Raw genomic sequence first — 26,481 nt, 5'->3', positions numbered from 1 at the left:
GGAAGAAGGAAGAAATTTACTTTTTTCCACCTAAAACTTTTTAGTTTGGAATTGGGTCCCTATCTCTGACCTGGCCTGTGTGTGATGAAGTTAAGCACCACTCAAAGTGTCAGGAGAGCATGGATAAGAGCAAAGGAGGAAAAAAGTGAGCAGGACCAAAACTATGCTGTTCAGCAATAACTGCTTGCTAGGCTGGTTTAAATGCAATGTGATTTGGGGTTGTCGCAAGCCGGCACCGGGGGGCTACCGGCTGTCAGGAGACTTTTGCGACTCCCCCTCCCGATGTGGAGGGGTTTGTGAATGAGCCCGAGGGTCACACGCGGCGCTGCCTCTCACGGAGCAACGGCCACCGCGGGACCGTGTTTCAGGGGGGTAGCTAGAAAGCACCCCCACCCCACCATGCTCAGAAATTGCCTCTAAAGCCAAGGTTTGCTCCACGAACTAATCGGTTTATTAAGGGTTAACACAAACCGAGGGATGATGTTTAGGGACAATGCAGGTGTGAATGGCTACCAGGGATGTATATAGTGAGCAAGTGTCCTTTAGGGAGGCAATGCAAAGGTGCTTTTAAGGGAGAGGGTTAAGGACCAAAGGGAGGAGGGGAGGAGGGGAGGAGGGAAGGAAGCCCGAAGTCAGTCCTCCTTAAGAGGTCGCGCTGTGTGTGCGAGTATGAGGAAAGGAATCTGTGTGTGTGTTTGTGTCCTCCACCGGCAGTTACACGGGGAGGGGGCTCCGGCCCCGACCCCAGGGCTGGGGACCCCGGCACGCTCGGCGCTGAGGCTCAGGCTGGACCCGGGGCAGGCAGGCAGGGTCCCAGCACCAGTGTCCGCAGCAGGGGGGTGTCCCACCCAGAAAGCGTCCGAACGGGCCTCAGGGAGGAGGGAAGGGGCCCACCTGCTGCACTCGCCCCTTTGATACCCCCTGACCCACCCGTCCAGTCAGTGTCACTGCCCAGAGCCAGTGAGCATCCGTGAGCCCCAGGTTAGGGCAGTGACTGCCAGGGGCACAGGATGGCTTGTCGCCCATCCTTTCTGTCCCGTACATCTGTTGTTTTGGGTTCAGTTGTCCTTGAGAAGCAAGTCTGTTTTAGTTGGTTAGCTGGGGATAATCAGGAGAGGCCTTCGCTGGCTTAAAAGGCATTTTGTTTAGTCTTATGTGGGGAACAAAAGAACAGTTTCCCACAGGGGTCCCAGAGGACTGGGATCCCATCAGCATCTTCTCTATAAAAAGCCTCTTCTCTATAGATTTGCAGCATCCTACCTTTGGCTTTTGTCCATGAAAATGCCTGGGCAGAGCTTGGTTCACAAGGACTGCCCAAGCCAAGATCAGTGACTTTTTTTCACATTGTCACAATCCCTTTGCTCCCAGAGGTGGCAAGGTTTGTAATGAAGGGTATTGCATTTGACTAAGCTAAAGACAGCTCATATCAGAGCACAGGAACCCTACTGCATGTCTGAACAGGCAAAACCCACTGAACTGCAAGCCAAGAAATACCTGTACTGGGAGTAACTGATGAGTAGGCTCCTTGTCTTTAGCTATATGTACGTATGCTTATGTTAATGTGTGACTCACAGGAGAAAATCCCCTGCAGGAAAATCTTGATTTACACAATGTGGCTGGAAGTATTGTGGTTTTGTGGGTCAGGGACAAGTGACACATTATTGTCCTGGCTGCAGCAAGAAAGGTGATGTCAGTAAGTCTTTGCTGACCTTTAGGCTTTAGGTTCTGGGATCTTACTGCAGCAGAAATACCTGGTGTTAAAGCACTTCACAGTGATTTCTTAAAAGTGTGTGAAAGTTGGTGAAAGACATACAGAAAGTTGGTTGTGGGATGATAGGTTATATTTTTACAGCTTTCATGTAAAATGGCCTTCATTTGTTTCTATCCTACCCCTTGGGTCTTTCCTTAGGGAACCTCCTGGATTACTACCTTTTACAGAACAAGAAAGGGCCTATACATGATTGCTTTTGGCTGCAAGAAGAACCAACATTTAGTAATTTTGTTGGAACTACAGCAGTAAGTGCATTGAAGACCTGATGGATAGATCTGCAGGCAGGTCTAGATGTCTTCTGTTGCCTGAGCCATGCATCTTGGTACACTGCTCATGGTTTTACAGATGCCAAATTTCTTTTCCATCATTCTGGGATTTTTTTGAGCCTGTGACTCTCTGTCATGGCTGCCCCTTAGCACAAAGGCTCCTGCACTGCTCAGTGCATTAGGATTAGTTTCACTGTGGCTGTCTGCTCTACCTGTTCACCTAAATGCAGAGAGCACATCAGGAAATTTCTTATGCATTGCCACCCCATCATAAACTCTTTGTGGCTCTCTTAATTTTTCAGTCCCTCCAAATCTTCTCATTTTTCTCTCTCCAGGGGCATCATTGCATCCACCATTCCTCCTTAAGCTGTTTTCACAGAGTTCCTGTGTTACAGCTTTCTAGTTTCTCTGCTTTGGGCAGAAAGCTTCCACCATGTAGGCCAGGGCCTCAACCCTGTCTGTGCCACAAGATGTCGCTGATGTCAGGTTGTCATTGTCATTGACAGTCCTGTCCAAGGTATGAGTATTTTAGCTTATGAAAAACCTTACAGCACCCAGCTCTAGATGCAACAAGGAGTGGAGACCAGGACAATTAGCATTGTCAATCAGAAGGTTTTATTACAGAGACCAGTAAAATATAAGATGTTAATCTGAAGAAAAACTTCCTTTCTAAATAGAAGCAAAAAATACATAACAGTTGTCTTCCTGTGGCTAGAATGCTAACATCTATACCTTATTCAGTTCAATCACTGAAAAAGATAAGGATCAAAGTAATTTTTTCAGAATTTTCCTTCAGGATAAATGGAAAGACCAAAACAAATTAAGTTTGCAGAAGTAGCAGCAGCAGCAGCAGAACATTCTCCTGATCTTGGACTTCCTAAGACGAATCTGTGACCAAGAATATATGTTTCAGGAGCTTACATTTATACAAAGCTCCTACTAGAATATATGTCATGAATTTCCAAGAAGATGGATGCTTATGGTTAACAATTGCACAGTATCTCCCTCATTAGGAAAAACACTTTATCTGGAGTTCTGGAGTTTCTGATCCACACTGACCCCCAGCTCTTTTAAATTGGGGGCCAGAATGGGTCATTCTGACCTACTGCAATTTAAGATTTACTTACACCTCATTTTTCTACGTGCTTTTCATTGCCCTCCCAGAAACAACCAAGTCTCTTATTCTCTTCTTCCTCTACAAATGGTTGCCTGATACATTCTGAAGCATTACCTCTTTTGTCACATATCTGATTTCAGTTGGAAGGCAGGGAGCATGGTGTTTTGTATTCTGCAAGGGCATATTCATCTGGAAAGAAGAAAGGAAGATGACATGCATGAGAGTAACAAATCATTCTGACCCTAGTCACTGCGCACCCATGATTAACACATTATGAACCAGAAAATATTTGATAGATCTTGTGGTAGTCTTCCAGTTTTCGAGGCACCCAGTTGCAGGGGTTCACAGTCAAAGCCCAATGCACTCCTCTGACCATGTTTGTCAGGAGATATCATTGCTTTGAACATGCAGGATGTGGATCAGGTGGCAGAACATTTGCTCCAGGGTCAATTCTCTTAATACTGCTGTTCATCTACTACAATGCAGTTCTCAAAGGTTGTGCCAAGCTTGAGAAAAGCACTGGGGAGCCTGAGACACAGCTTTGATTATCCACAACTGGGTAATGTATGTTGCAAGTTTAGTTCCTTGATGCCAGATCAAGAAACGTGGCTAGGCACTTGATTTTCTAGTTAGATGCTGAAATTTCTATGGGTTCAGCAGAACTGTCATTCCTATTTAAGTCTTTAAATTCCAAAAAAGGAACAGTTATTTGACTGCAGCCTGCTACTGCAATACAAAGCAAAAATACAGGATAAGCCAGATCAGGGAAGTCAGGAACACTGCTGCCTCTGAGCTATGGATTTTAACCATTGTGATCAAATTGTAGAAAGAAAGTGGAACCACTCTTCATTCTGTATGCAGTTTGTAAGAAAGAAACTCCTGTCATACAACAATCTAATCTGCTTTATGTTGAAATGAAACAAGAAACAAGACATGGAGGCAGAAACTGTCTATGCTTCTGCAAACCCCTTAGCAGTCAAAACCAGCAAAACTGCTAGCTTTCTATCCATTTATCTCTCCTGATAAAGAAAGGCAGCAAATGCAGGAAAGTCAAGAGAAGCTTTCACAGAGACAGCAGGGCAAAAAGCACTGTCCACATCTTGTAAATGCTGAGATCAATACTTTGATTTTACAGGTTTTGCTCCAAGCCACTGAGGTCACTTACCTGTTTCATAGTAGTCATACATATGTACTGGCACTGGTTTGATATCTGTGACAGGCAGGCTTTGTTCCACACTGAAGGAGAAGCTGATTGCCTTCTGGGAGACCTGGAAATGGTAAGACGAGAAAACACATCAAACCTTTTATTTTCATACCTATCCTCAAGGCTAAGGTTGAACAGATGCATTTCTCGGTCAGACTGAGTGGCAAAGTGCCATTCTACAGTTGTCTCCAGATTGTAAACTTGTTGTCAAATCAGATAATTATTTAAAAGCTGTTTCTAAATATGTTTTATTGCTAAAATTGTGTGCTCTTTTTTTCTTTTTCTTCGTATCTACATTACCAGTTACCCTAACCATTGCCTAAGTACTGCAGCTTTCAGCACACCAGCATTCATCCTCTCACTGAAAGCTCCTGTTAGTTTCTTTCTTTGCCTTTTCCCAGCTAAAATCACCTTCAGCATCTCTATGACTCTTTTCTCTCTTTAATTGCATTGAACTCAAATCCCCATCCTCTCCTGTGTTTCTGTTCCTCATTCCAAACTCTTGCAGCTAATTGCCTCAAACTTTCCTCCTTGCTCATCTTCTTCAGCTTCAAGTTTTCACCTGCATGCCTGGGACTGTGACCCTGCTCTCTTTTTCCTTTGTCCTTGTTTTTTATACTGCTAATCTCTTTATAGGAATGAAACCATGGACAGGGGTTCTAGAGAATTTGCTGCAGCATTTGTGTCCTACTGGGTAAACTTTTCACATCTCAACATCTGAGACTCTTCGTGAATTCAGAACACCAACTCCAATCTTCCTTATAGTAATCCTTGGAGGCCAATCACTAAAAAGTTGTGTTTGAGAGCATAGATATTGTTACTATTTTTTTTTTTTCTTCCTCTCTCCTTCCTTTCTTGGTACTTTAGGCTCCCTTGTGTTTTGATTTTAATCTTTCTCCACTCATTCCCCTTATTAATGTAATCAATGTGGGTGGTATATTCTTTTCATACATAAATCTCCCTGAAATGAAAGGGATGTAACTGTCTCCCTGTAAAACACTCTTAGATCAACTGATGAGAAACATCATTTAGAGGATGAAGAATATTATGTAGACTGGGAAATTTTGCAATATGGAATGCAACTTAGCTATGTTTGTGAAAATTAATCATACAGCATTCTTCACAAAAATAACAATTACATATCTTTTCACTGTAGACTACAGCTTCTGTTGTATATTTTATATTGGACTGAGTAAAGTCCCCTTACATTTTAAAGACATGGCTGTTACTAATCTATTACTTAGATAATTCTTTTATCTGTTTTAAACTTCCAATTTAATAAGACCAAAAAGAAGCCTTACCTGCTGAAGGTAGAAGAGGATGTGGTTGTTCTTGATGTCTACACGATCCACAACAGAATTGTGTTGCTGAAGCTTTACATAAGGCAAATGATAGCAATGTCATACAAAGGAGACATGCCAAGGAGACTTACAAATAATTATTTGAAAGCAAAATACATTTAAAGTGAGTGCCATGCTACTGTTCTGCCACCCTGACATCTTATGACCAAAATAAGAAATGCAAACTGAGCATTTTCGTAGCATGAGTGCAAACCAATCACAATGAAAAACAGCTTTGCTGGGACACATCATCAACTTGAGTACTCTTTTTCAATGAGATTTCACAATTACATGACTGATTCTGCAGCTCAAGCTGACTTACTCTCTAGTGTGTTGCATATTTTAAAAAGCAAAAGTTTAAAAATTTTTAGAAAAGCACGTGAGCAAAATTAATTTACTGCAAAAATGTACAAAAATAAGTGTTAAACCCAGCTATTTTTTCCATATGTGTATATAGATGAATACATATAAAGTATATATAAGAACATAAAATACATATAAAATATATATAACGTACATATAAAGAGGACTAGAGTGCCAAACAGTGTGACAGATCAGTGGAAAAAGCTTTCAAAGAAAAGTTATGAATTTCATACAGTTCTAGTAAAGAATGAAATTCACACCTGAATGCTGAATAGTTATAGATGCCCCTAGCTATGTAGACTCTACAATGAATTGCATCCTCCTTTTTAGCTACTTAAAGATTAAGGCTTGTGGCTTGAAGAGAATGCACCTGCTGCAGAACCTACATTGCACTAGGAACTAAAATGTAGCGATTATCAATGTTCTCGCTACAATTGTCATAACTGTGACCAAATTTCTGTATAACAAAGGAAGAGCAGTACCCATTTTTTCTTTGCTAAACTGTGCTGTAGAGGAAGGAGTAACCATTGAAAAATACTGATTTGAGCAATTCATCCATGGCAGAAGTATTTCTTACATAGATTCTGTTTGGTTGTGTGATTAAAGGCTTGTTCCCCCTCGATACAAAGGATTAGAGGAACAATAACTGATAGGGGAAACTCCAGTAACCTGGAGCACCCTGACCTGATTCCCTCAGGGCTGCCACTGGGCAATGCCCTGACCCATTGTTGGGGAGACCCACCAGGTGAGTCTACAGCAGGGTATCCCTGAATCACCTTACTGACTTAAGGGGAATGCTGCCTCCAGGAGCACAGCCTGAGTGTGGGATGCTGGGACTTGAGAAACTGGATGTTTAGGGAAAGAACCAGAAGTAACAAAAGGCGGGACAAGGTCCGAATGGGAGGAAAAAGGGTGGGAAAATTAGATAAAAGGATGGGGAAATAGGATAAAAGGTGATGGTTGCACCTAAACTGGTACACATGTTTGATCATGCCCTGCACGTGTTCACTGCAGTTTCTCCTCTCTTCTTCTTAAACTCTGTTCCTGATTATTTTCATGGATGAAGGGCTCTTTATTTTGTGTGTGTATGTGCAGACCACTGAAGAGGGGACCACAGATCACAGAGACTGTGTGTCTGGGGTGCCAACATCTTGAGAGACCAGACTTCTGGCCTGTTGTGTGTGGGTGTGTGTGACAGTGGGTGGTTGCAAGTGGATACAAAGCTGGACTAGCTGGTGAGTTAAGTTAAATGGTCTGGCAGCCACCTACTAACTAAATCAGGTATGAGGCTGGGTCAAATACTGAAGATACCAGAGGATCCGAGTTGGCTACAGGTCGGACAAGGAGATCTGACCTTGTTACTGGAGAAACTGTAAGGTCTTGGGGTCATGCCATTGGACTAGACCAGCTAGCAAAGACTCTTTTGTGTGTGTTTGCGTGCGTGTATGTGTCCATGTGAGGCAACTGGGAGACCAGGTGATCCAAGCCCAGCTGCTGCAGAGACTGCATGTCTAAGTCTCTAAGGCTGGTTACTGGAGGCACCTGCTATACATATGACTGGGTGCTCAGTTCCAGCCACTGGAGTAGGGCTGAGCCCTTGAGTATGTGTATGTTTGGGTGTGCCGATGTATGCCATCAAGTGGACAGAAGAAGAATCCTGGGGCAGCTACTGTGTAGACTGAAGTCAACTACCAGAGGGATCCACGTTGTGTGTTTGCATGCATACGTGTATGTGTGTGTGTATATATACATATATATATATATTTTTTTTTTCCCCCCACTAATTAGCTTTCAGTCTGATCATCCAGAAACAGAAACCGAAAGTCCATTTGTGTTGTCTGTATTTGTGTAAGTGCAGTCTTTTCTGTCTCTATTGATCTGTGTGGCCAGCTGTGTGTGTGTATATATAAGTATATGCATATGTATATCGTGTATGCATATAGTGGGCATGTCTGCCTGTTGGGCTACTGGATTTGTCAACTTCTAAGATTTATCTTCAACAGATGAACACAGATTAGAGTGAGACACAAAGTATATGTCATAAGGCTACATCTAGGAACTTTGCAGAATTCCCGTGGGGCTCCAATTTGCTAATCAGAGACAACGCTTATCAACTTCTTATGTTTTCAGGGATTACCATTTACTCTTATCCCATTATTTACCTGTTTCAGGGAAGATGTTACAGGAACAAAACCTGAGAGCATCTTCACATCAACAATAGCCATGTTGGAGACACTGCGGTTTCCTGTGTAACTAAAATGAGAAAAGTTCTGTTAGTTTGATCTGCAGGTGGAGAAGAGACCGGTGAATGACTCTATTTGTCTTCCTGTAGCTGCACAGTAGCAGTTAAGTCCCTATGCTTAAATCTTTCCTTGGATGCTTTACTGAACTGTGAATGTAAGGGGGTAGATAAATAGGAGGAGTCAATAAGAGGAAGTTACCTGACAGAGAGGACAAGGTCAAACTTTGGTGGGAAGTTGCTTGTGCAGGAAGCATTGGCTGACTTCACGGACAGAGAAAACCCTGCAGCTCTTTTTGGCAAATGGATGTTGTATCTCAGGGTGGTCTAAAAGAGATAAATGTGAGATGGTCCCAGTGGCTTTGACATAAGGTATGGAGGGCAAGAGGTTAGGGAGGATCCCCTGCTTAATCCTCAGAGAAGTGGTGCTGAGATTTCAGCTTGCTTACCTGCAGATAGACACAGCCAGTGCCATTCACTTCCACACTATAATTCCCTGGAATAGTGGGTAAGGAAGTCTGCTGCAGTAAGAAGCGGTTCCTGTCATTCACTTGGAAAGTCTTACTGGGGTAGTCCATGAAATTGACTTTGACTATGTTAAGACCTTTTTTAGAGAAGGTGAGGTATCCATACTGGGCTAAAGCTTGGAGTGCAACAACAGTGTCCTGGAAAGAACAACATGACCCCTAATTAGACAGATACCCAGCTGTAAGATGGTGCATCAGGTTAGCACAGCACCTGTTTCCCTGATGCTTTGTCAGTGCTCATAAATGGAGAGGGACTTTGCAAGGAGCTAAAGAGACGAGATGCAAGTTCTGAGGACACAGATTTGAATTATCCCAGAAAATCTGGGATAATGCTGTGTCAGCAGTGTCTGCTGTCTACTGCTAACTTGAAACTCAGGTAAATTCCCATTTCCTAAAACTAAAATATGGATGAAACTGCCTATGAAGAGTTTGTTGTGCCTTGACAAGGAGACTTGTGTGAGCACCATTTATCAAATATTATTCAAACAAATATGTAATGAGGAAATATGTCATACAATTGAGATCCAGCTTGCAGGCTAGACTGCTCCCAGAAACTTTCTTTTTTTCACACCCAGTTGTTACCTGGCTGGAGGAGAAACCACCATATGGGTTCTGTTGTTTGACAAGCCAGTGCACAATGCGAGAAATGTAAGAAAAGTCTTCTGGAGTGAATTTGACTTTTTTGAGCAAAGCCAAGAGCACATAGCTTGTTGTTTCAATCTCAGCAGAAGGGGCACGGGAATAGAAATCAGGGAAATATTCTGCTGGTGGCTTATTTTCTCTCTGCCAATGAACTGAACCACCTGAAAATAGAAGAGTAGGATGTAAAAAGCATGGAAAATTAATTCCTGGCTAATTCACTACAGTATCATGTGGGAGATAGGTATACAATTCCTTCTCTCCCATCACCCAAAAGTTTTTTCAGCCATCATAGTCCTGGATGAGTTTTAGTTCCAGGATGGAAAAGAAAACAGGAAGAAATAGAAAGGGAATTAAAAGGGGTCTGTATAAGTCAAAGGGTGGTTGAAGTGAAGGAGAAGAATGCAGAAGAATGCTAGGGCAGTCACAGACTTGAGCACATGAAATAGTTAAGGGACTTGGGTTCATTAAGCCTGTAGAAGAGAAGGGTAATGGGGAAACAAGATGTAGTCTTCAACTGCCTTGGACTGGAGACTTCAAGAGGTCTCTCCCAACCTACATTATTTCATAATTTTAAGAAAATCAAGCCACAGCTCAATCTCAAAAGGATTTGACACAGAAATTCATAGAGATAAATTCAGTAGCACAGCATGCATGAAATGGGATGGGAGCAGCATGAATGAGTGTCCTGGTCTGAGCCAGGATGAAGCCAATTTTCCTTTTACTGATTTTCTTTCCTTCAGTAAGCTTTCTTTTAACTAGTCACAGAGCCTTCCAACTTCGACTGATAAGAATGGAATGTTTTTGTAACTGCTGGGTCTTCAAGGTGGCACCTTTACTCTGCGGGCTCATACACTATGGGGACATGTATGACCCCCCTGTAGGAGGCTGAATTAGACAGACAGCAAAACTGGCCAGAGAGATTCCATTCCATATATCTACGTAAGTTCAGAGGAAGGTCAGAGATCACAGAAGACAACTTCCTTCCTGCTTCTTCTTCCCTTCTCTTCCGTCCGTGCCCGGTGTCTGGGGAGGACTCCGTCCATCCATCACCGTCACCCCCAGGCTCGAGCTCTCCTGACCCTCATCACTCTGCACTTTCTCCAGCAGCAACTCTGGGATTTCTCGGGACTGTTCACAGTTCACGGGAGTGCTGTGGGAGATGCTGGGGGTGGAGGGAGGTGAGAGGCTTTTGCAGATATCTGAACGTATTTGTATATAATCGTACATATTTTCTTATATCATTAGTGTTTAATTAAAGCTGTGTAGTTTAGTTTTCAATCCAGCCAAGTCTCTCTCTTTTTTTCTCTCTCCTTCCCTACCTGGGTCAGAGTGGGAGGGGATTGAGAGCACTGTTGTCAGACCTGAGTCAAACAGTGACAATGAGAAAATCTTACTTACATACATGTAAGAACAGCTTACATCCAGATCACAGGCCATTCCATGAGCTGCATTGTCAGTATCATGACCATACTGCACTTACCATCTCTGTTAGCTCTTTTGTCCAGATTCTCAAGGAAGAATTGGCATCTTTTCTCTTTGCCAGTTAAACGATAAGCATAGGCAAAGAGGGCCTGGTTATGGAGACTGTGGACTCCATTGCCAAATGCAGTCTCCAAACATCTCATGCCATTCTGAACCACAGGATGCTAGTAATGCAAAACATAGTTGGGTTGTCAGGTAATTGGATTTGTGTCTCAGCTTCTCTTTAAATACTTCCATCACTGCTTAAGCTACCATCACTGACCCTTCACGCTAAAATATACATGAACCATGGCATGTTTAAGGGCCTACAGTGTGTATTCTGTAAAAAATGCTCTTGCACTGTTGCTGCCTTCTTTTTGCATTTATTTAGAGGCAGCATGGCTGGACTAACAGAACACTAGTTCTATCCTTACTTGCTAGATGACCTTAGGCAGGTGAATCCTTTGTCCCTTCGTTGCCATAGCTCTAAAAGATGGATACATTTTACAGAGCTATGTGAAGTGTATTGAGACCCCATGATAAAGCAGGCTATGCCAGTTGGGTGTTAATACTCATTCGCTAGCTATCTTATGGCAGTGCAGGGTTCTGGAAACAGAATTCCTCAGCTGACCCTACTGTCCCACAATTGGGACAAGTATTTACTATATTGTTAAAGAATGTATATGTGAGGACTGTGACTTGTTCACTGTTTGACACATGGCTGGTCAGACTAATAAAGCATAACAGCATCAAATGCCTACCATGACAGTGTGTCCAGCCTCCAGCAATGCTGCCACAACGTAGGCTGTGAGTGAGTATTCACCTTGTTCTCCACTCTGAAGAAAACACATGTAAAAAAATAAAAAAAAGGTCAGTACAGATTCATAGTTCAGATACCAGTTAGGTTTGAGATCAGAAGTAATTTCTTTCTCCTTGTATGTACAGGAACAAGAAAAATCAAGTTAATTCAGGATGAAGCCAAAATTATTTAATGCATTTTCTTGGTTTTTGCACATATGCAATACAGCATTTTGTAGCCTGTGGCTGGACACATATTGCAGTGGTGGAAAATAAAACCTGAGACTTCTGACTGAGCTGAACTGGTTTCTACCTCATCATCAATAGCAGACATGAGAATCATGCTCTGCTTGTACATGAGAGGTGTGCAAGACATGGTACAAGAAAGGGTGTGGTCACAAGCTGGTATTGGGCAGAAATTATCTAAAAGAATCTCAATGGTAGGACTGGAAGCTGGGGACTATACTTGTCCCAGTGCTTACGTTCAAAGCATTGTTGAAATGTGACCCAACATTTTCAAAGCATCCATCTGACTTCTGCTTGCTTGCCAGCCAGATCAAAGTTTGAGACTGGACCTTTTTGTCAATGTAGATGTAGCGTCTGGCTTGTGCAAATGACTTGTACACAAAGGCAGTGAGCCTGCAGGTGAACCAGAAACACAAAGCAGGTAAGGTGTGAACAAGATCAAGAACATTTATTAGCAATTGGATATAGAATCATAGCATTGGTTTGGTTGGAAAAGACCTTTCAGATTCTCAAGTCCAGCTGTTAACATAGCACACTGGCAAGTCCACCACTAAAGCATGTCCCTAAGTACCACACCTACATGCCCTTCAAATACCTCCAGGGATTATGACTCCACCACATGTCCATAGAAAGTGACATAAAGTGAACTCTATAATTTCTGAGTTAAAAGAAAGAAGTGTGTTTTAAGTTTCAAATAAATAAGATAGCTAAAATCCTGGTATTAAAAACTGACCAGAGGTTTCTCCATTACTGTACTGAAACCATTCTTTCAGAGTGGTATAAAGTATAGACACACCTTGATGATGTATTATAGCAATTTCTAATCTTAATTAACAGAATTATGAAATAAACTAGTTAGTAAGGGATCTCTGGTAGTCTACAGTCCAACCACCTGCTTAAACTAGGGCCAACTTCAAAGCTCAGTCTCTTGTTTGGTCATGTCATGAACATCTCCAGGAATAGAGATATCCATATCCTCTCTGAGCAGTGGTCTCAATGCTGCACCCTTCTCCTGGGGAAGATAATTATTTCCCTTCAATCCAGCTGGGTTTTCCATTGTGCAACTTGAGTAAGGATAAAGTCTTTTCCTTACTCAAGTAAGGATAAGACATCCTTGTGTAGCATGCTGGTGTTTGTGGGGCAGTGTGCTGGAAAGGCCTTTCAATCTGCTGTCTCAGGGGAGGTGGGGGACCCTGATCCATGTGGCAGCAAAAACAGAAGGTTCATTGGCAGGTAAGTAACTATGGGAGCAGCTGAGAATGGTCAGGTAGATGTTAGGGCACCTGCCCCCAAAATGGTGGCCAAATCATTAGCCCAGCTGAAGTGCATCTACACCAATGCATGCAGCATAGGCAATAAACAGGAGGAGCTGGAAGCTGTTGTGCAGCAGGAAAACTATGATATAGCTGCCATCACAGAAACCTGGTGGGATGACTCATATGACTGGAGTGCTGCAATCAGTGGCTACCAAATTTTCAGAAGAGATAGACTAGAAAGAAAAGGCACTGGGGTGGCCCTCTATATCAGGGAGATGTATGAATGCCTGCAAATTAATGAGGGTGATGATAGGGTTGAGTCCTTATGGGTAAGAATCGAGGGGAAGGGCAACAAGGCTGATACAGACCTCCCAACCAGGATGAAGAGGCAGATGAAATATTTTATAAACAGATAGGAGATGTTTTACGATTGCTACCCCTTGTTCTCATGGGGGCCTTCAACTTCCCAGATGTCTGCTGGAAATACAATACAGCAGAGAGAGAACAGTTGTGGAGGTTCCTGGAGTGTGTGGAAGTTAACTTCCTGAAGGAACGTGTGAGGGAACCAACCATGGAAGGTGTGCTCCTGACCTGCTCCTTGGGAACAGAGAAGAACTTGTGGGGGAAGTAATGGTTGGAAGCCGTCTGGGGCACAGCGATCATAAAATGATAGTGTTTTGCAATTCTTGGGGAAGTAAGGAGGGGAGTCAGTAGAGTTGCCACCATGGACTTCCAGAGGGCAGACTTTGGCCTGTTGAGGGGACTGATCAACAAAATCCCTTGGGAGGCAGCCCTGAAGGGTAGAGGATTCCAGGAAGGTTGGACATACTTCAAAAAAGAAGACTAAAAGGAGCAGGAGCTGGCTATTTTAATGTGCTGAAAGGCAAGTTGGCGAGGAGGAAGACTGGCCTGGCTAAATAGAGAGCTTTTGCTGGAACTCAGGAGTAAAAGGAGAGTTTATGGCCTTTGTAGGAGGATGCAAGTCTCTCATGAGGACTACAAAAGATATAGTGAGGATATGCAGGGAGAAAGTCTGGAGAGGCAAAGCCCAACTAGAACTCAAGCTAGCTACAGCTATTAAAGGCAATAAAAAGTGTTTCTATAAATGTATCAACAGCAAAAGGAGGACTAGGGAAAATCTCCATCCTTTATTGGTTGCAGGGGAAAACTTAGTGACAAAGGATGAGCAAAAGACTGAGGTGCTTAATGCCTTCTTTGCCTCAATCTTTACCAGTAGAACTAGTGGTTCCCTCGACACCCAGCCCCCTGAGCTGGAGGACAGGGAGAAGGGACAGAATCAATCCTCCTGGTTCAAAGAGGAAATAGTCAGGGACCTGCTGCAACATTTAAACATACACAAGTTTATGTGTTTATGTGGCCGGGATGGGTTACACCCAATAGTATCGAAGGAGTTGGCGGATCTACTCGCCAAGCCTCTTTCCTTCACTTACCTAAAATCTTGGCAAACTGGGGAGGTCCCAGTGGGCTGAAGGGTGGCAAATGTGACACCCTTCTACTAGAAAGGCTGGAAGGAGAATCCAGGCAACTACAGAAATGTCAGTCTGACCTTGTTGCTGGGGAAGGTCATGGAACAAATCACCTTGAGTGTCGTTATGCACCACTTACAGAACAATCAGGTCATCTGGCCCAGTCAGCATGGATTTACGAATGGCAAGTCCTGCTTGATGAACCTCATCTCCTTCTATGACAAGATGACCCACCTGGTCAATGAGTGAAAGGCTGTGGATATTGTCTACCCGGACTTCTGTGAAGCCTTTGACACTGCCTCTTACTGCATTCTCATGAAAGAACTGGCTGCTCTTGGCTTGGATGGTCATGCTCTCTGTTGGATAAAACACTGGCTGGATGGCCAGGACAAGAGAGTGGTGGTGAATGGAGCTAAATCCAGCTGGCAGCCAGCCACAAGTGGAGTTTCTCAGGGCTCAGTGTTGGGACCACTTCTGTTTAATATCTATAAATTACCTCAATGAGGAGATAGAATGCACCCTCAGTAAGTTTGCAGATAACACCAAACGGGATGGGAGTGTTGATCTGCTTGAGTGTAGAGAGGGTCTACACAGGGAATTAATCAATCTAGGTCAATGGGCTGAGGCAAACTGTATGAGCTTCAACAAGGCCAAGTGCCAGGTCCTGCACTTGGGCCACAACAACCCCATGAAACACTACAGGCTTGGGGAAGAGTGGCTGGAAAACTGTCTGGCAGAAAAGGACCTAGGGGTGCTGATTGACAAGCGGCTGAATATGAGCCAGCAGAGTGCCCAGGTGGCCAAGAATGCCAATGGCATCCTGGCTTGTATTAGAAATGGTGTTGCAAGCAGGTCTCGGGAAGAGATCCTCCCCCTGTACTCGGCACTGCTGAGGCCCCACCTCAAATACTGTGTTCAGTTTTGGGCACCTCAGTACAAGAAAGAGTGGGTGCAGAGGAGAGCAACTAGGCTGGTGAAAGGCCTAGACAAGAAGTCTTAGGAAAAGTGGCTGAGGGAACAGGGCTTATTTAGTCTAAAGAAAAGGAGGCTGAGGAGACCTTATTGCTCTCTACAACTACCTGAAAGGACATTGTAGAGAGGTAGGTGCTGGTCTCTTCTCACAAATAAACAGTGATAGAACAAGAGAGAATGGCCTAAAGCTACACCAGGGGAGGTTTAGGCTGGACATTAGGAAAATTTTTTCTCTGAAAGAGTTGTCAGGCATTGGAACAGGCTGCCCAAATAGGTGGTTGAGTCATCATCCCTGGGTGTGTTTAAAAGTCATATAGATGTGGAGCTTGGGGATATGGTTTAGGGGTGAATATTGTAGAACAGGGTTAAAGGTTGGACTTGATGATCTTAAAGATCTTTTCCAAACTAAATGAATCTATGAAGAGTCTGAATCTCTCTTTTCTGCAGTCTTATATGGGTAGTGGAAAGCTTTACGTAAGCTGTCGCTTTCTCCTCTTCTACAGGCTGAACGAAGCCAGTTCCTTCAGCCTCCCTTTGAATGTTATGTACTCCAGCCCCCAATCATCTTATCCTTTTTCACATCCTTTCCAGTTTATTGATCTCTCCTTTTCTATGAGATCCAAATTAATTAATCTGTGTCCATTTAGTCTATTAAAAATAAGAATCACTGAACACTTTTATTATTTTTCAAAGCCTAAAACCCCTGTGCTAGGGAAACAGAAAGGGTCATCACTTACCATACACTCCCTTCCCTGTCTTGTGTCCCAAAGGAGCTGTAGGATCCATCTCGGTGTTTGTATGTGAGCTGTTTTTGGTAACCTGAAAATACAATAAAGACATATTTTCTTATGACAGAAAATGACTAGTTGTGGTGTTTATTCAACTGAAGAAGTAGGACTTTTGGATTTAATATTAAGTAATGTATGTCTGGTGAATAATGTCAGCAACTATGACTTCTAGAAGCTTTTGCTTCTGTAAGTATGACATGCTGCTTTGAGATGCTGTTGTTGCCTGCTTCTATGCAACAGATGGGGTGCTAGAAATCAGAGACCAGTGTTCACCATGTAGAGCTTTAGACTTTAATGCACACAATCACAGCATTAGATAAAAGAATCTGAAAGCCTGTCACCTGTGGATAAATATCCAGTACCCTTGTTTCTAATCTCTTCAGTTAGCTGCCCAGTCTTATTCAGATAATCCAGAATATAGATGTTGGGTGTGAACAAGGCCATGTTCTGTTCTCCACAGCCATAAGGCATACTGAGGAGGTTGTCCATGTTTGTCAGGGCTCTACCCAAAACATCTCCTAGAGAATTAAAGATACAAGGAGTTAGTTCAGTTCAAACGTTTTTTATTGCACAGCATTATACATTGCTTTGTATTACCTTATTATGAACCTAAGGGCAATGACCAATAGAAGGTAGTCACAGTAACCAAAGACACACCCTAACAGAAAGGCTGAAGTGTCCTTATTTTCATTTTTATTTTTTATTTTGGTGCTGGACACCTGGGACAAACTGAGAACTTGAGAAAAAACTGAACATCAATAGTGGCTGGCATGAATTCTGAGAAAGAGCTGTGAACCCTTAGGAAAGGTTAAGCTTCCCTGCCCTTTACAACCTGCTTCCTGTTTTGTGTGTACCTGTGAGAATCATATGTGGGTATGGTGCTGATGGGCTATAGAGGCTACTGCACAGTATCAGCACACCTCACAATGACCCTAATATAAATTGAAACCATGTGACTATTTTAGCCACTTTTGACGTGGTATGGGAGAATTCTGAGCAACTTTTGTCTTTCATTGCCATTTTGCAAAGTAGGAAATATTTTCTCTAAAATCACAGTTTGGTACCTCCTCAACTTTAATTATTTTTGTATATGCATAAATGGTGGCATTTGTTTCAGCACAAGAGAAATGCCATTTACTCCTGTTGTTAATTTAAGTGCTAAACTTACCCATGACAGAAAAGTAAGCTCTGGCTGATCCTTGTACTATGTTTCTTGGAAGGTTGAGAGAGACTGATTCAGACTTTGTTATGCCTGATGAGAAAATGTAACAAGAATTGTTAATTTTGTTTATTTATTTATTTATTCAGAAGTCTTCGCTTTGTAGCCATTACTACAGTGACTATTACAATCTGCAGTCCTGGGTAAAGAAACAGCTGCAGACAATTGTTCAATGAGTCAAAGGTATCTCTGAAAACCCAGAATTGTAGCCCAGCACCTTGACCCTGAGACCCTCTTTCCTCCCCTGGAAGCATCTCTGGTTTTGTAGGACAAAACCTACAAGACAACGAAGCAGGTCTCCTAACTCCTTGTAATGAATGAATGAATGAACTTACCTTTGGTACAGACAAGAGTGCTCTGAGTCAGTTCTTTTTTAATACCCTCAGACTGTTTGATTGCAGGGAAGTGGTCAGGAAGAGAAAGAAAAGTGAAGTGTTGACCATGAAACCGTGAACAAGGTAATGGCATAAAACAGTACGTGGATGTAGCTACCCAGACAGTGCATGCCTTGTACCCAGTCCTGCCCCATCCCTACTAGAATAGTGGAATTCCTCCACCTATCTCTTGACCAATAGTTCTGTCTCTGTTTTACCCACCACCCTATCCAGAGAAGCTACCTTCATAGAATGCAGTTATAACACAGACTTATCCAGCCTCTGTTTTATGATGCTCAAGCCTCTGTTTTATGTGCCTGCCCTCCACTCAACTCCTCAGTATTAGAGTCATATGCTAAAGGCGTTGACAGATAAGATATGGAATCTCCACAGTTCTGGCTACTGACATCTGTGGAGCATCAGGACATGTATGCTTGTGGTCCCAAGAAGATAACAGTGACAGAAGAACAGCAGATGCCACGATGGTTGCTATTTATACTCTCATTTTCACTTGGAGAAGCCTTCTGTTCACAATTCCCCCTGTGTCATCTGCCTTGCCTCCTCTCACTAGCTAACTGCTTCTAACCCACAGTCGTAGGAATTGCAGTTTACACAAAGTAGAAAGCGCATGCAAATTTTCTACTGTACCTCAACAAGGAGGGTTTGAACCAGGGTGTCCCTGTTTATCGTCTCCTCTTCCAGGGATGTACTGTTTCCTGTTCCTCCGGTACTTAGTTTGGCCTCAGCAGTAATCGTGAAATTCACCTTACCTGGAAAGCCAAGCACCAGCCCAAGAAAACAAAGTTATCTTCAATGTCTACAGTTATCGCTGGCTTTCATTGCCTCTTCAGTGCTGATGGACTGCTGAGAAAAATATTCTCTCTGAAGGCAGCTCAGTAGAAACAAATTTCATTTAGGCTCCACCCCTGCCCACTAGTGGCAAGGACTGGTTGCGTGGAGCCCTAGCCTGGCCAAACAACTGACAGGACTTACTACCGTTTTCCACTTAGCTTTGTGTGGAGTTTTATCTGGCCTAGGGAAGTCTTTCAATACTTACAGCTTTTCTACCACTTTCCTTCAGATGGAGTTTATTAATGGTGGGACAACATTGAGTAACAGCCACAGTGCTGCTCCCGAGCAGAGGAGCAAGAATGAAGGGAGCAGCTTTCCAGGCCTTGCTCACTTCACTCCTGCAAACATTGCGAACTGGAAATCCAAAGGAATTTTTTACTTGGAACAAAATGCATTATCTTCAGAATTAGCAGGGAGAGACAGCAGCTTTCTTTTATTCAGCTCTGCAGTATTATTTTGCTGCATAACCAGTTTTCATCTCACTCTAAGTTTGTATCTTTCTCAGTGAGTTTGAAGAATGCCAGTCATAGTGGCTATAGGGTTTTAGAAACAGTCTTTTAAGGAAAAAGCCCATCTGTGGTTCATTTTGAGAAGAATCTTCAGTAATTAGAACTTTTTTGTATACATGCAAGCTGTTGTCACTGCCTTTTCAAAAAAGACAATGTTCACTTGAAGTCAGTTAACACAGCTGTAAAATCAGAGAAAAGCAGTATCTCCTTGCCTGTTCAGAATCCAGTCCAAAATTATTAGCAAATTTTATTCTTACTGAATACAGCTGGTTAGATGCAAAACTGTGAGCTGAACATCATAGGCACATGAAATCCTGTCAGTATTTAATATATAATGTGGCAAGTGAACAGTTCTTCCTAAACTGGACAGGAAATGTACTACCAAGAATCAGAAGAGATAAAATACCAGAACAATTCACTCCTCATTCACTGTGTCTAAGGGAACTTTAGCAAGGGTCAATACTAAATTTGTGGAGCAATAAATGGAGCTCCAATAATCCACAGCAATGTCTGTGGATTATTGGTGCTACATTAAAGGGCAGGAGGGACAGAAGTATAAAGATAAAACAGGAGTATATCAGGTTGATGAAGAGACAAACTTACCAAGTCTATGGGGTCTAACAGCCCAAATATAGGTTTTCCTTTCATTGGCACACAACTTTACTGTGTTGCCTCCTGGTGAAAGGATTTTTGCCTTGTAGTCACTTGACTTTGCCAGTATGGCACTTATCTGAGACAAAAAAAAAAAAAGGGCAAGATTACAAATAAAGTAGGCTGCCCCTAAAGTCAGGCTGCAGGACAAGGGACTCGCTGGAGAAGCTGTTTGACATCTGAATCTGTGACATGGAACCAAGAAAGAAGGATGGAACATTTATCTGAGGAAGTGGTAAACCTGTCCCTTTTCTGTCCACTATTAGCATCCATTTTTGAAAGAAATTAGTCAAGATGTCTATATGATATAATCAGCAGCCATTGTGTTTTGCACAACACAGTACCCATACCATTGGCTCAAGTTCCCTCGTTGAGGAACAAAAAGAATAACATAATTTTATAGGGATAAGGTGCAGGTTCTTATTTTTTGTGGGCTGGACACAGTGATCGTCAGCCACTTTTCCTCGATGTTATGACATGGAGATGGCTCCAGGGCAAGAGGATGAGAAAGTAATGTATCAGGCTAAAGTGTAAGTGAAACACATTTTTTCCTGCATTTCTGATGCATTATGCAAGAGAATGCTAGGATCTCTAGGAACAGACAAACCATATGGGAAGTAAAAGGGAATTTTATATACCTGGATGCATTTGTTTAGGTAGTTGAAGACATTTGCTATTAAATTAAATTTTTCCCCTCGACTGACAGAGTACGGCAAGGTGAGACCCACGAAGAATGGTTGGAACGCTGTCAGTGAAACAGGTGAGGAGATGCCAAAACCAGCATCATCTTGCATGCAGAAAGCACTGGCTTTCCATTCTGTGATGGAATCAGGGATCGTGTAAAAGACATCAGCCTCGCCTCTGGAACTGAGCAAAATAAGGAAAACTGAATGAGAAATTATCTTGGACACTTTCAAGACAATTTAGAAAATAGGCTCCTTGCTTGAGTTAGTACTTCTGTTTCATCTCTCATTCTGCAAGGTACCTCTCCATATTTAAAAAAATACTATAAAGCTGGAAGCAAAGATAAAGATTGCAGGTGCTGTGATAGCCTGGAAAGAAAAAACAAAATAATAGAGTTTGCTGCTGCTAAATTAAAAATATTATTAAAAAGAAAAAGTTTAGCTCCTGCTTCTCTCCTAGACAAATGTTCTTGTTTTACTCTTAGCTCTCATTCTTCCTCTCCATCAGAAGGATGGAACAGAGCACAGAACAGTTATCAGTCACAGTTCAAGTAGGTTTGACACTGTATACAGGGTTGGGAGCTCAATGATCATTGAGAAAGACGGGAAAAGGACCTGCACCTACAAAGCAGATGTGTTGCATGGTTTCCTCTCAGAATTCATTTCAGCAACATGTGTCAACACAAAAATCCAGATGAGAATAAGAAGTCAAGATAAGAGTACTCACTCAGTGTGAACCAGATCCCAAATCCAGGTCTCAGGGAAGAATTTCCGAACAGTAGTAACACTGCTCCCACCAGTAAGCCTCTCTAGAAGATTGTGTATGGTTAAAGTAAATATTAGAGAGGTCAGGGCAGAAGAATCTGAACTGCTGTCAGACACGCTCAACACCATAAATGAAAAATAAGTATTTAATTTGAGAATTTTCCCATTCTTTTTCACATAAAAAAGGAAAATTCAAATAAATATGGGGTACAAGAACAAATAATTTCTTATCTATTATCTTTTCACATGGGAAAATACTAGAAAATCTGGCTATTTCACAAGACACTTTGCTTTACTTTATGTTGAAAAGTCTCATCATTCAGTTACGCATGTTCACTGTCCTCTTCCACTAGCACTCTTTGATTTACTAATGGGAAACAGTAGCCAGTATTGTCACCAAAGTTTATAATGCTTTACAAACTGCCCTGATAACTCAATCATTGTTCAGTAACTCAGCCCTGTTCAGTAGTTAAAAATGGAGCTGAATATCCTGTCCATGGGAAAACTATTTCTGTTTATAGACAAATTACAGGTCTGATTTTTATATTCCTGTGATCACAGTACTCTTTTAAGTTTTGCCATGGTCTCAGTCCAAAAACTCATTTAGCATGGAGGTATGTCAGATTTCCTAGTCATATCATAGAAATAATACTTTTCTATTTTGCTGCATGTAGAATCATAGAATCACAGGATCATTGAAAAAAAAAAAAAATCTAGATTGAGAGGAACCTCTGGAGTTCTCTAGCTCAATCTCGTTGAAGTAGTACTAACTTCAAAGTCAGATCATGTTGCTCAAGAGTCTTATCCAGCTTGGTTTTAAAAATTTGCAGCAATGGAGATTCCAAAACTTCCTGGAGAACTACTTCTAGTGTCGCACACATCCCATGGGGAAGAACTTCTAGTGCTGAATAGCAATTGTCCTTGTGGTAGCCTATGATTTCTCCTTTTGCTCTTTTGCTGAGCAGCCTGACTTGAAGAAAGATAATCATAATGCTTGGTGATCTAAAAGGCTTTGTAAATATGTGCCAAGTATGCTAAGTGCTTTGTGAATTATTGACATTGGTAATTGCCATTTCTGCATTGGCATTTCCTTTCAAATATTTAATTGAATTGTGACTTGATGAAAGATTCTGACTGGAAAAACCCTGAAAATCTAACATCAGTTTATGAAAGATGTAGCATCTCAATGTTCCCTGTCTTTTCTATATGCACCCTGTACATAAGTGACAGAGAACTGACTCTACTGCAAAGACTGTCAGAAATAGATTACTACAGGCAAACTGGGACACATAAACCTATTCCCCAAAAAAAACCCTCAACATGCTGGCTACTCTTTTATGCAGGAAGGAGTTTTGAAGACCAGGCGGACTGGAACTGGAGGTACTTCATGAACCTTCTTTTACCTGCACCATAGCCATCGCCCAGGGCCACACCGTGTTCCAAATAGGCAGGGTAATCTGCTGTGTCTGATTTGTCTTCATTGCACAGAACTGGCTTCCGTAGCACAGAGTTGGTGAAAACTTTCAGGCCCATATCCTGAATGTGAAAGAATCAATCATGACACTCAGGGCTTGCACTAGCTGCCAATGCATGTTACTTTTCCCACCTTGGTTACCATACCTCATCTCCCTCCTTCCTTCTCACATCCCACCCTTTGAACCCTGAATGTCACAACCCTTCCTCTCCAGACCTCTAAGTCTTTCTTATGAAGGGGTGGCATCTGGTGTTCTGTGAAGAGCAGTATTGATGTGGCTTATGTTAGGTGGCCATGGGGCCAGCAAGAGTGAAGGCAAGTGTATCAGGAAACGTGGCCTGCATCACAAGCTCAGATCTTTACTACGAATTCCTGAGATGATTAGTCAATGCCATTGTCCTGCTTAGGAAATGACTATGGAAGCATGGGCAGGATTCCAGTGAATATAGCTAATAGTGATCCTCAGGCTTCCTAAGGAACAGGTGGGAATGAGAAGACAGAAACTGGGTGATTAGAGACTTCAGACAGTTCATCATCTGCCTTCTCTTAGTAGTAAAAAACACCACCTGAGAAAGTTTAATGCTAATATGCACTAATTCTTCTGGAATACTTTCCATTTAAAGAACCTCAGACACTACATACCCTGAAAATGCTGTAGACATCACCATCATGACTGACGTTCACAGGTTCATAGTACAAGCCATCAAAAAAGGTGGTTTTGACTGGGGTACACCCCTCTTGCTTGTCATCTTCCAGGTTGAGCCCATTGTAGTAATAGCCATATAAATTGCTCACAGGAAGATGGTAGTACACCTGAGAGGTGAGAAGGACTAGTGTAAACACAAGGCAGGTAGAAAATCTCATATATTCAAAGTTTATAGTGCCCCCTGAGCACTCCTGTAGATGATGGTGGGTTTGCCTAGTAATGCCTACATAGAAGTGAATAAGCAATTCAGTTGATAATACACAAGACAGACTGGACTCAACCTCTCTCCTGAGCTACAGTGGCTTTGTGGGGTGAACTTGAACAAAAAAGTGGAGAGATACACTCCTGAGTAATGTAGAGAGGACACTCAAGTTCAACAAGATACTAGCTAACATATACGACTTTTGTTCTCAGCTCAAGGCCTATTTGAGTCACAGAATGCCATTTTGACATAATCACTCCCCAGGGAGGAACTATGCTTTCAAGGATTTACATTATATTCTTAGGACATGTGTTACACTGTTACACTTTCAAAAAATAAATGTTCCTCTACCAAATTCTGGCTTCAAAGTGTACAACTGTCATAGACCTCTCTTTTTTGGGATGTCTTTTGCCAAGGGAAAAACAAAAACAGCCAGCAACAAACATCACAGGTGGGAAATGGAATGTTATTCTGGATGATCCTAGGTCAAAAGAAGACAGGACTGGGGATGCGGCTTACACTTTCAGCAGATAACTGTTGCCCAGGCTGAAGAAGAAGGATACTCTGATCTACAGCTTGCAAGGCACAGAAGGAGTTGGCAGCAGATTCAAGGTGGAGACTGACTTTAGAGCCTGGGAGGCCTTGCTTCTCAGAGAACTTGAGCTGGAGCTGGAAATTAATAAATCCAAGACAACCATGCAGAAATTAAAGAGAATCAGCTTGGCACATAGATGTAAATCTCACCTTTCACCCTCACTCACTCTATTCTCTGTGGGGCAAAGCTATCACCAGATGGCCCTTCTGAAACCTTCTTCTGTAAAAACCCATAGCCTCTATAATATCCTAGTCACTTCCCTTTCCACACTCCATTGAGAGCTTAGTTTGAGTCCTATCATATGAGTCAATTCCAGGAATAGCTCCTCATGTTCCCAGGCATATTTGTACCTTTTCTATTTCTAAAGGCCATCCCTAGTTCAGGGATGAACTCATTCCCTAACTATTCCTTCAGCTAAGAGCCAGCTGATATGGCCCTTGATAAGAAAGCAAATGTTTTCACCTTATTTTTGAAGCATACATCACTGCGTATCCAAGAGCTGTCAGCCACTACCTCCCCATGAGGATGCACTGTGTAGAGCAACAGCCTGCTGCTGGGACCAAGGTTCTCAGTGACAGTTAGTGTAATGGAGAATGTACCTCTGGGAGCTGTGAAAGTAACATGGAACAGGGAAGGAGAAGTCGACAAAAGAAATTAGGCAAACCTCAGCTTTGGTGGAAGGATGACATATTTATGCATACCAGCACATTTGAAAACAGGGAAGCTGGATATTGGAAGATTAATCTCTTAGTGGCTGAGGAGCATCTCCTATCAGCAAGACAACAGATACAAACTGGAGGATGCTGAGAGCAGGGAGTTTTTCAGAATAGAGTCTGAGATGAGTAGAAGGTGGACAAGGAAACCTGTGCATGATTGCTATGCGAAGAGCATAACATTACCTTTGAGTCTCAAACCTAGAACCTCTTACCCCAGAGGAGATAGGCCCATCTTCTGAACTAAGGAAATGCTCTCTTAACACTAAGAAGTATGAAGTTCTCATCTCCATGGAAGACATCAGCTAGAGCTGGGACAGGAAATTAAGCTTTCACTTAAGTTTTGGTGAGTCAGACACTATTGCACAGCTTAAGGTTAGCCCCCAATAATATGGAAAAAACACATGGCTTCAAGCTTATTTCATGAAAGGAAAAATCATATGATATAGCTGCCTTTTGATGAATGGGATGCCTTTCCCTAAACCATAGGGGATCCTGTACTGTGGAGCCATACTGCATGAATACTCAGAAAAAGACTGGCAAAACTAAATGACAAATCCTATATGTGGAGTGAGGCTTACTTAAGTCACCTACTGAAAACTGGAAATAGACTAAATTTTGCAAGAAAATATGTTTTTTAACAATGGAAGAACAAAGTTCGGTTTGCTGTTGTTGGTACTTGTGAGTGCCTGGAGACTTATGAAACTGCAATGAATTCCAATAAATTAACTGCTAAATAGCCCTGTCAAATGGGACACTTATTATTTCAAACTTCAAAAACTTTTATTCTTCCAATTAGTGAAGACTTGGATGTCACAGAATAACTGTGAAACTGCAAGTACTCTTTGGCAAGAAATAAAACAGAAGAAAGTTACATTTCTTGGTGTTTGATGACAACAAAGTTATCAACTTTCAACTAGATCAATTTTTTTATAATATGGGGGATTGGCTAGCTGATACAGCAAAAGGACATTATACTGGGAGTACCTGATCATGTGATTCAAGAACTACTTTAGCTTCCATTCTCTGCTTTCATCCCTTCTTACAAAACTTAGTAACATTCTGGTGCTCAGAACAATACTCTGAAGTATAAGCACTAATATGGCCTAGAACTTACCATTAGAGATGCTGACTTCCTTCTGGCCACTGAGAACAATTTTTCCTTTTGTCATCACCTGGGCTTAGAAAAAACTCATGAGACAGGATCAAAAGCAACTCCTCCCTTCCCCAATTAAGTAATTGATTTTGAGTAGTGTTCTGA

The 26,481-nt window shown here is 42.2% G+C and overlaps 1 protein-coding gene across 1 annotated transcript in view; it reads right to left on the bottom strand.

The window, feature by feature from the left end:
* Window positions 1–2,629: 2,629 nt before the first annotated feature.
* The window catches only part of LOC127382465 (ovostatin-like), a 36,255-nt gene continuing 12,403 nt past the window's right edge, over window positions 2,630–26,481 (bottom strand). The window contains exons 13-35 of the mRNA XM_051614145.1: window positions 26,338–26,395; window positions 24,970–25,115; window positions 24,432–24,581; window positions 23,647–23,817; window positions 22,934–23,066; window positions 21,493–21,574; window positions 20,721–20,949; window positions 20,035–20,161; window positions 18,719–18,840; window positions 18,032–18,083; window positions 17,646–17,729; window positions 16,819–16,995; window positions 16,427–16,508; window positions 12,211–12,367; window positions 11,692–11,766; window positions 10,950–11,115; window positions 9,410–9,630; window positions 8,750–8,965; window positions 8,503–8,627; window positions 8,224–8,314; window positions 5,660–5,731; window positions 4,320–4,422; window positions 2,630–3,343 (exon numbers count right to left, since the gene is read on the bottom strand). Of these exons, the coding sequence (XP_051470105.1) occupies window positions 3,291–3,343; window positions 4,320–4,422; window positions 5,660–5,731; window positions 8,224–8,314; window positions 8,503–8,627; window positions 8,750–8,965; window positions 9,410–9,630; window positions 10,950–11,115; window positions 11,692–11,766; window positions 12,211–12,367; window positions 16,427–16,508; window positions 16,819–16,995; window positions 17,646–17,729; window positions 18,032–18,083; window positions 18,719–18,840; window positions 20,035–20,161; window positions 20,721–20,949; window positions 21,493–21,574; window positions 22,934–23,066; window positions 23,647–23,817; window positions 24,432–24,581; window positions 24,970–25,115; window positions 26,338–26,395 (2,892 nt within the window). The 3' untranslated portion in view covers window positions 2,630–3,290. The remainder of the gene's footprint in view (window positions 3,344–4,319; window positions 4,423–5,659; window positions 5,732–8,223; window positions 8,315–8,502; window positions 8,628–8,749; window positions 8,966–9,409; window positions 9,631–10,949; window positions 11,116–11,691; window positions 11,767–12,210; window positions 12,368–16,426; window positions 16,509–16,818; window positions 16,996–17,645; window positions 17,730–18,031; window positions 18,084–18,718; window positions 18,841–20,034; window positions 20,162–20,720; window positions 20,950–21,492; window positions 21,575–22,933; window positions 23,067–23,646; window positions 23,818–24,431; window positions 24,582–24,969; window positions 25,116–26,337; window positions 26,396–26,481) is intronic.

The sequence above is a fragment of the Apus apus genome, chromosome 1, assembly GCF_020740795.1.
Source record: "Apus apus isolate bApuApu2 chromosome 1, bApuApu2.pri.cur, whole genome shotgun sequence".
Taxonomy (NCBI): Eukaryota; Metazoa; Chordata; class Aves; order Apodiformes; family Apodidae; genus Apus; species Apus apus.
The sequence above is the reverse complement of the archived record's forward strand: the minus strand, read 5'-3'. Positions and strand labels throughout refer to the sequence as shown.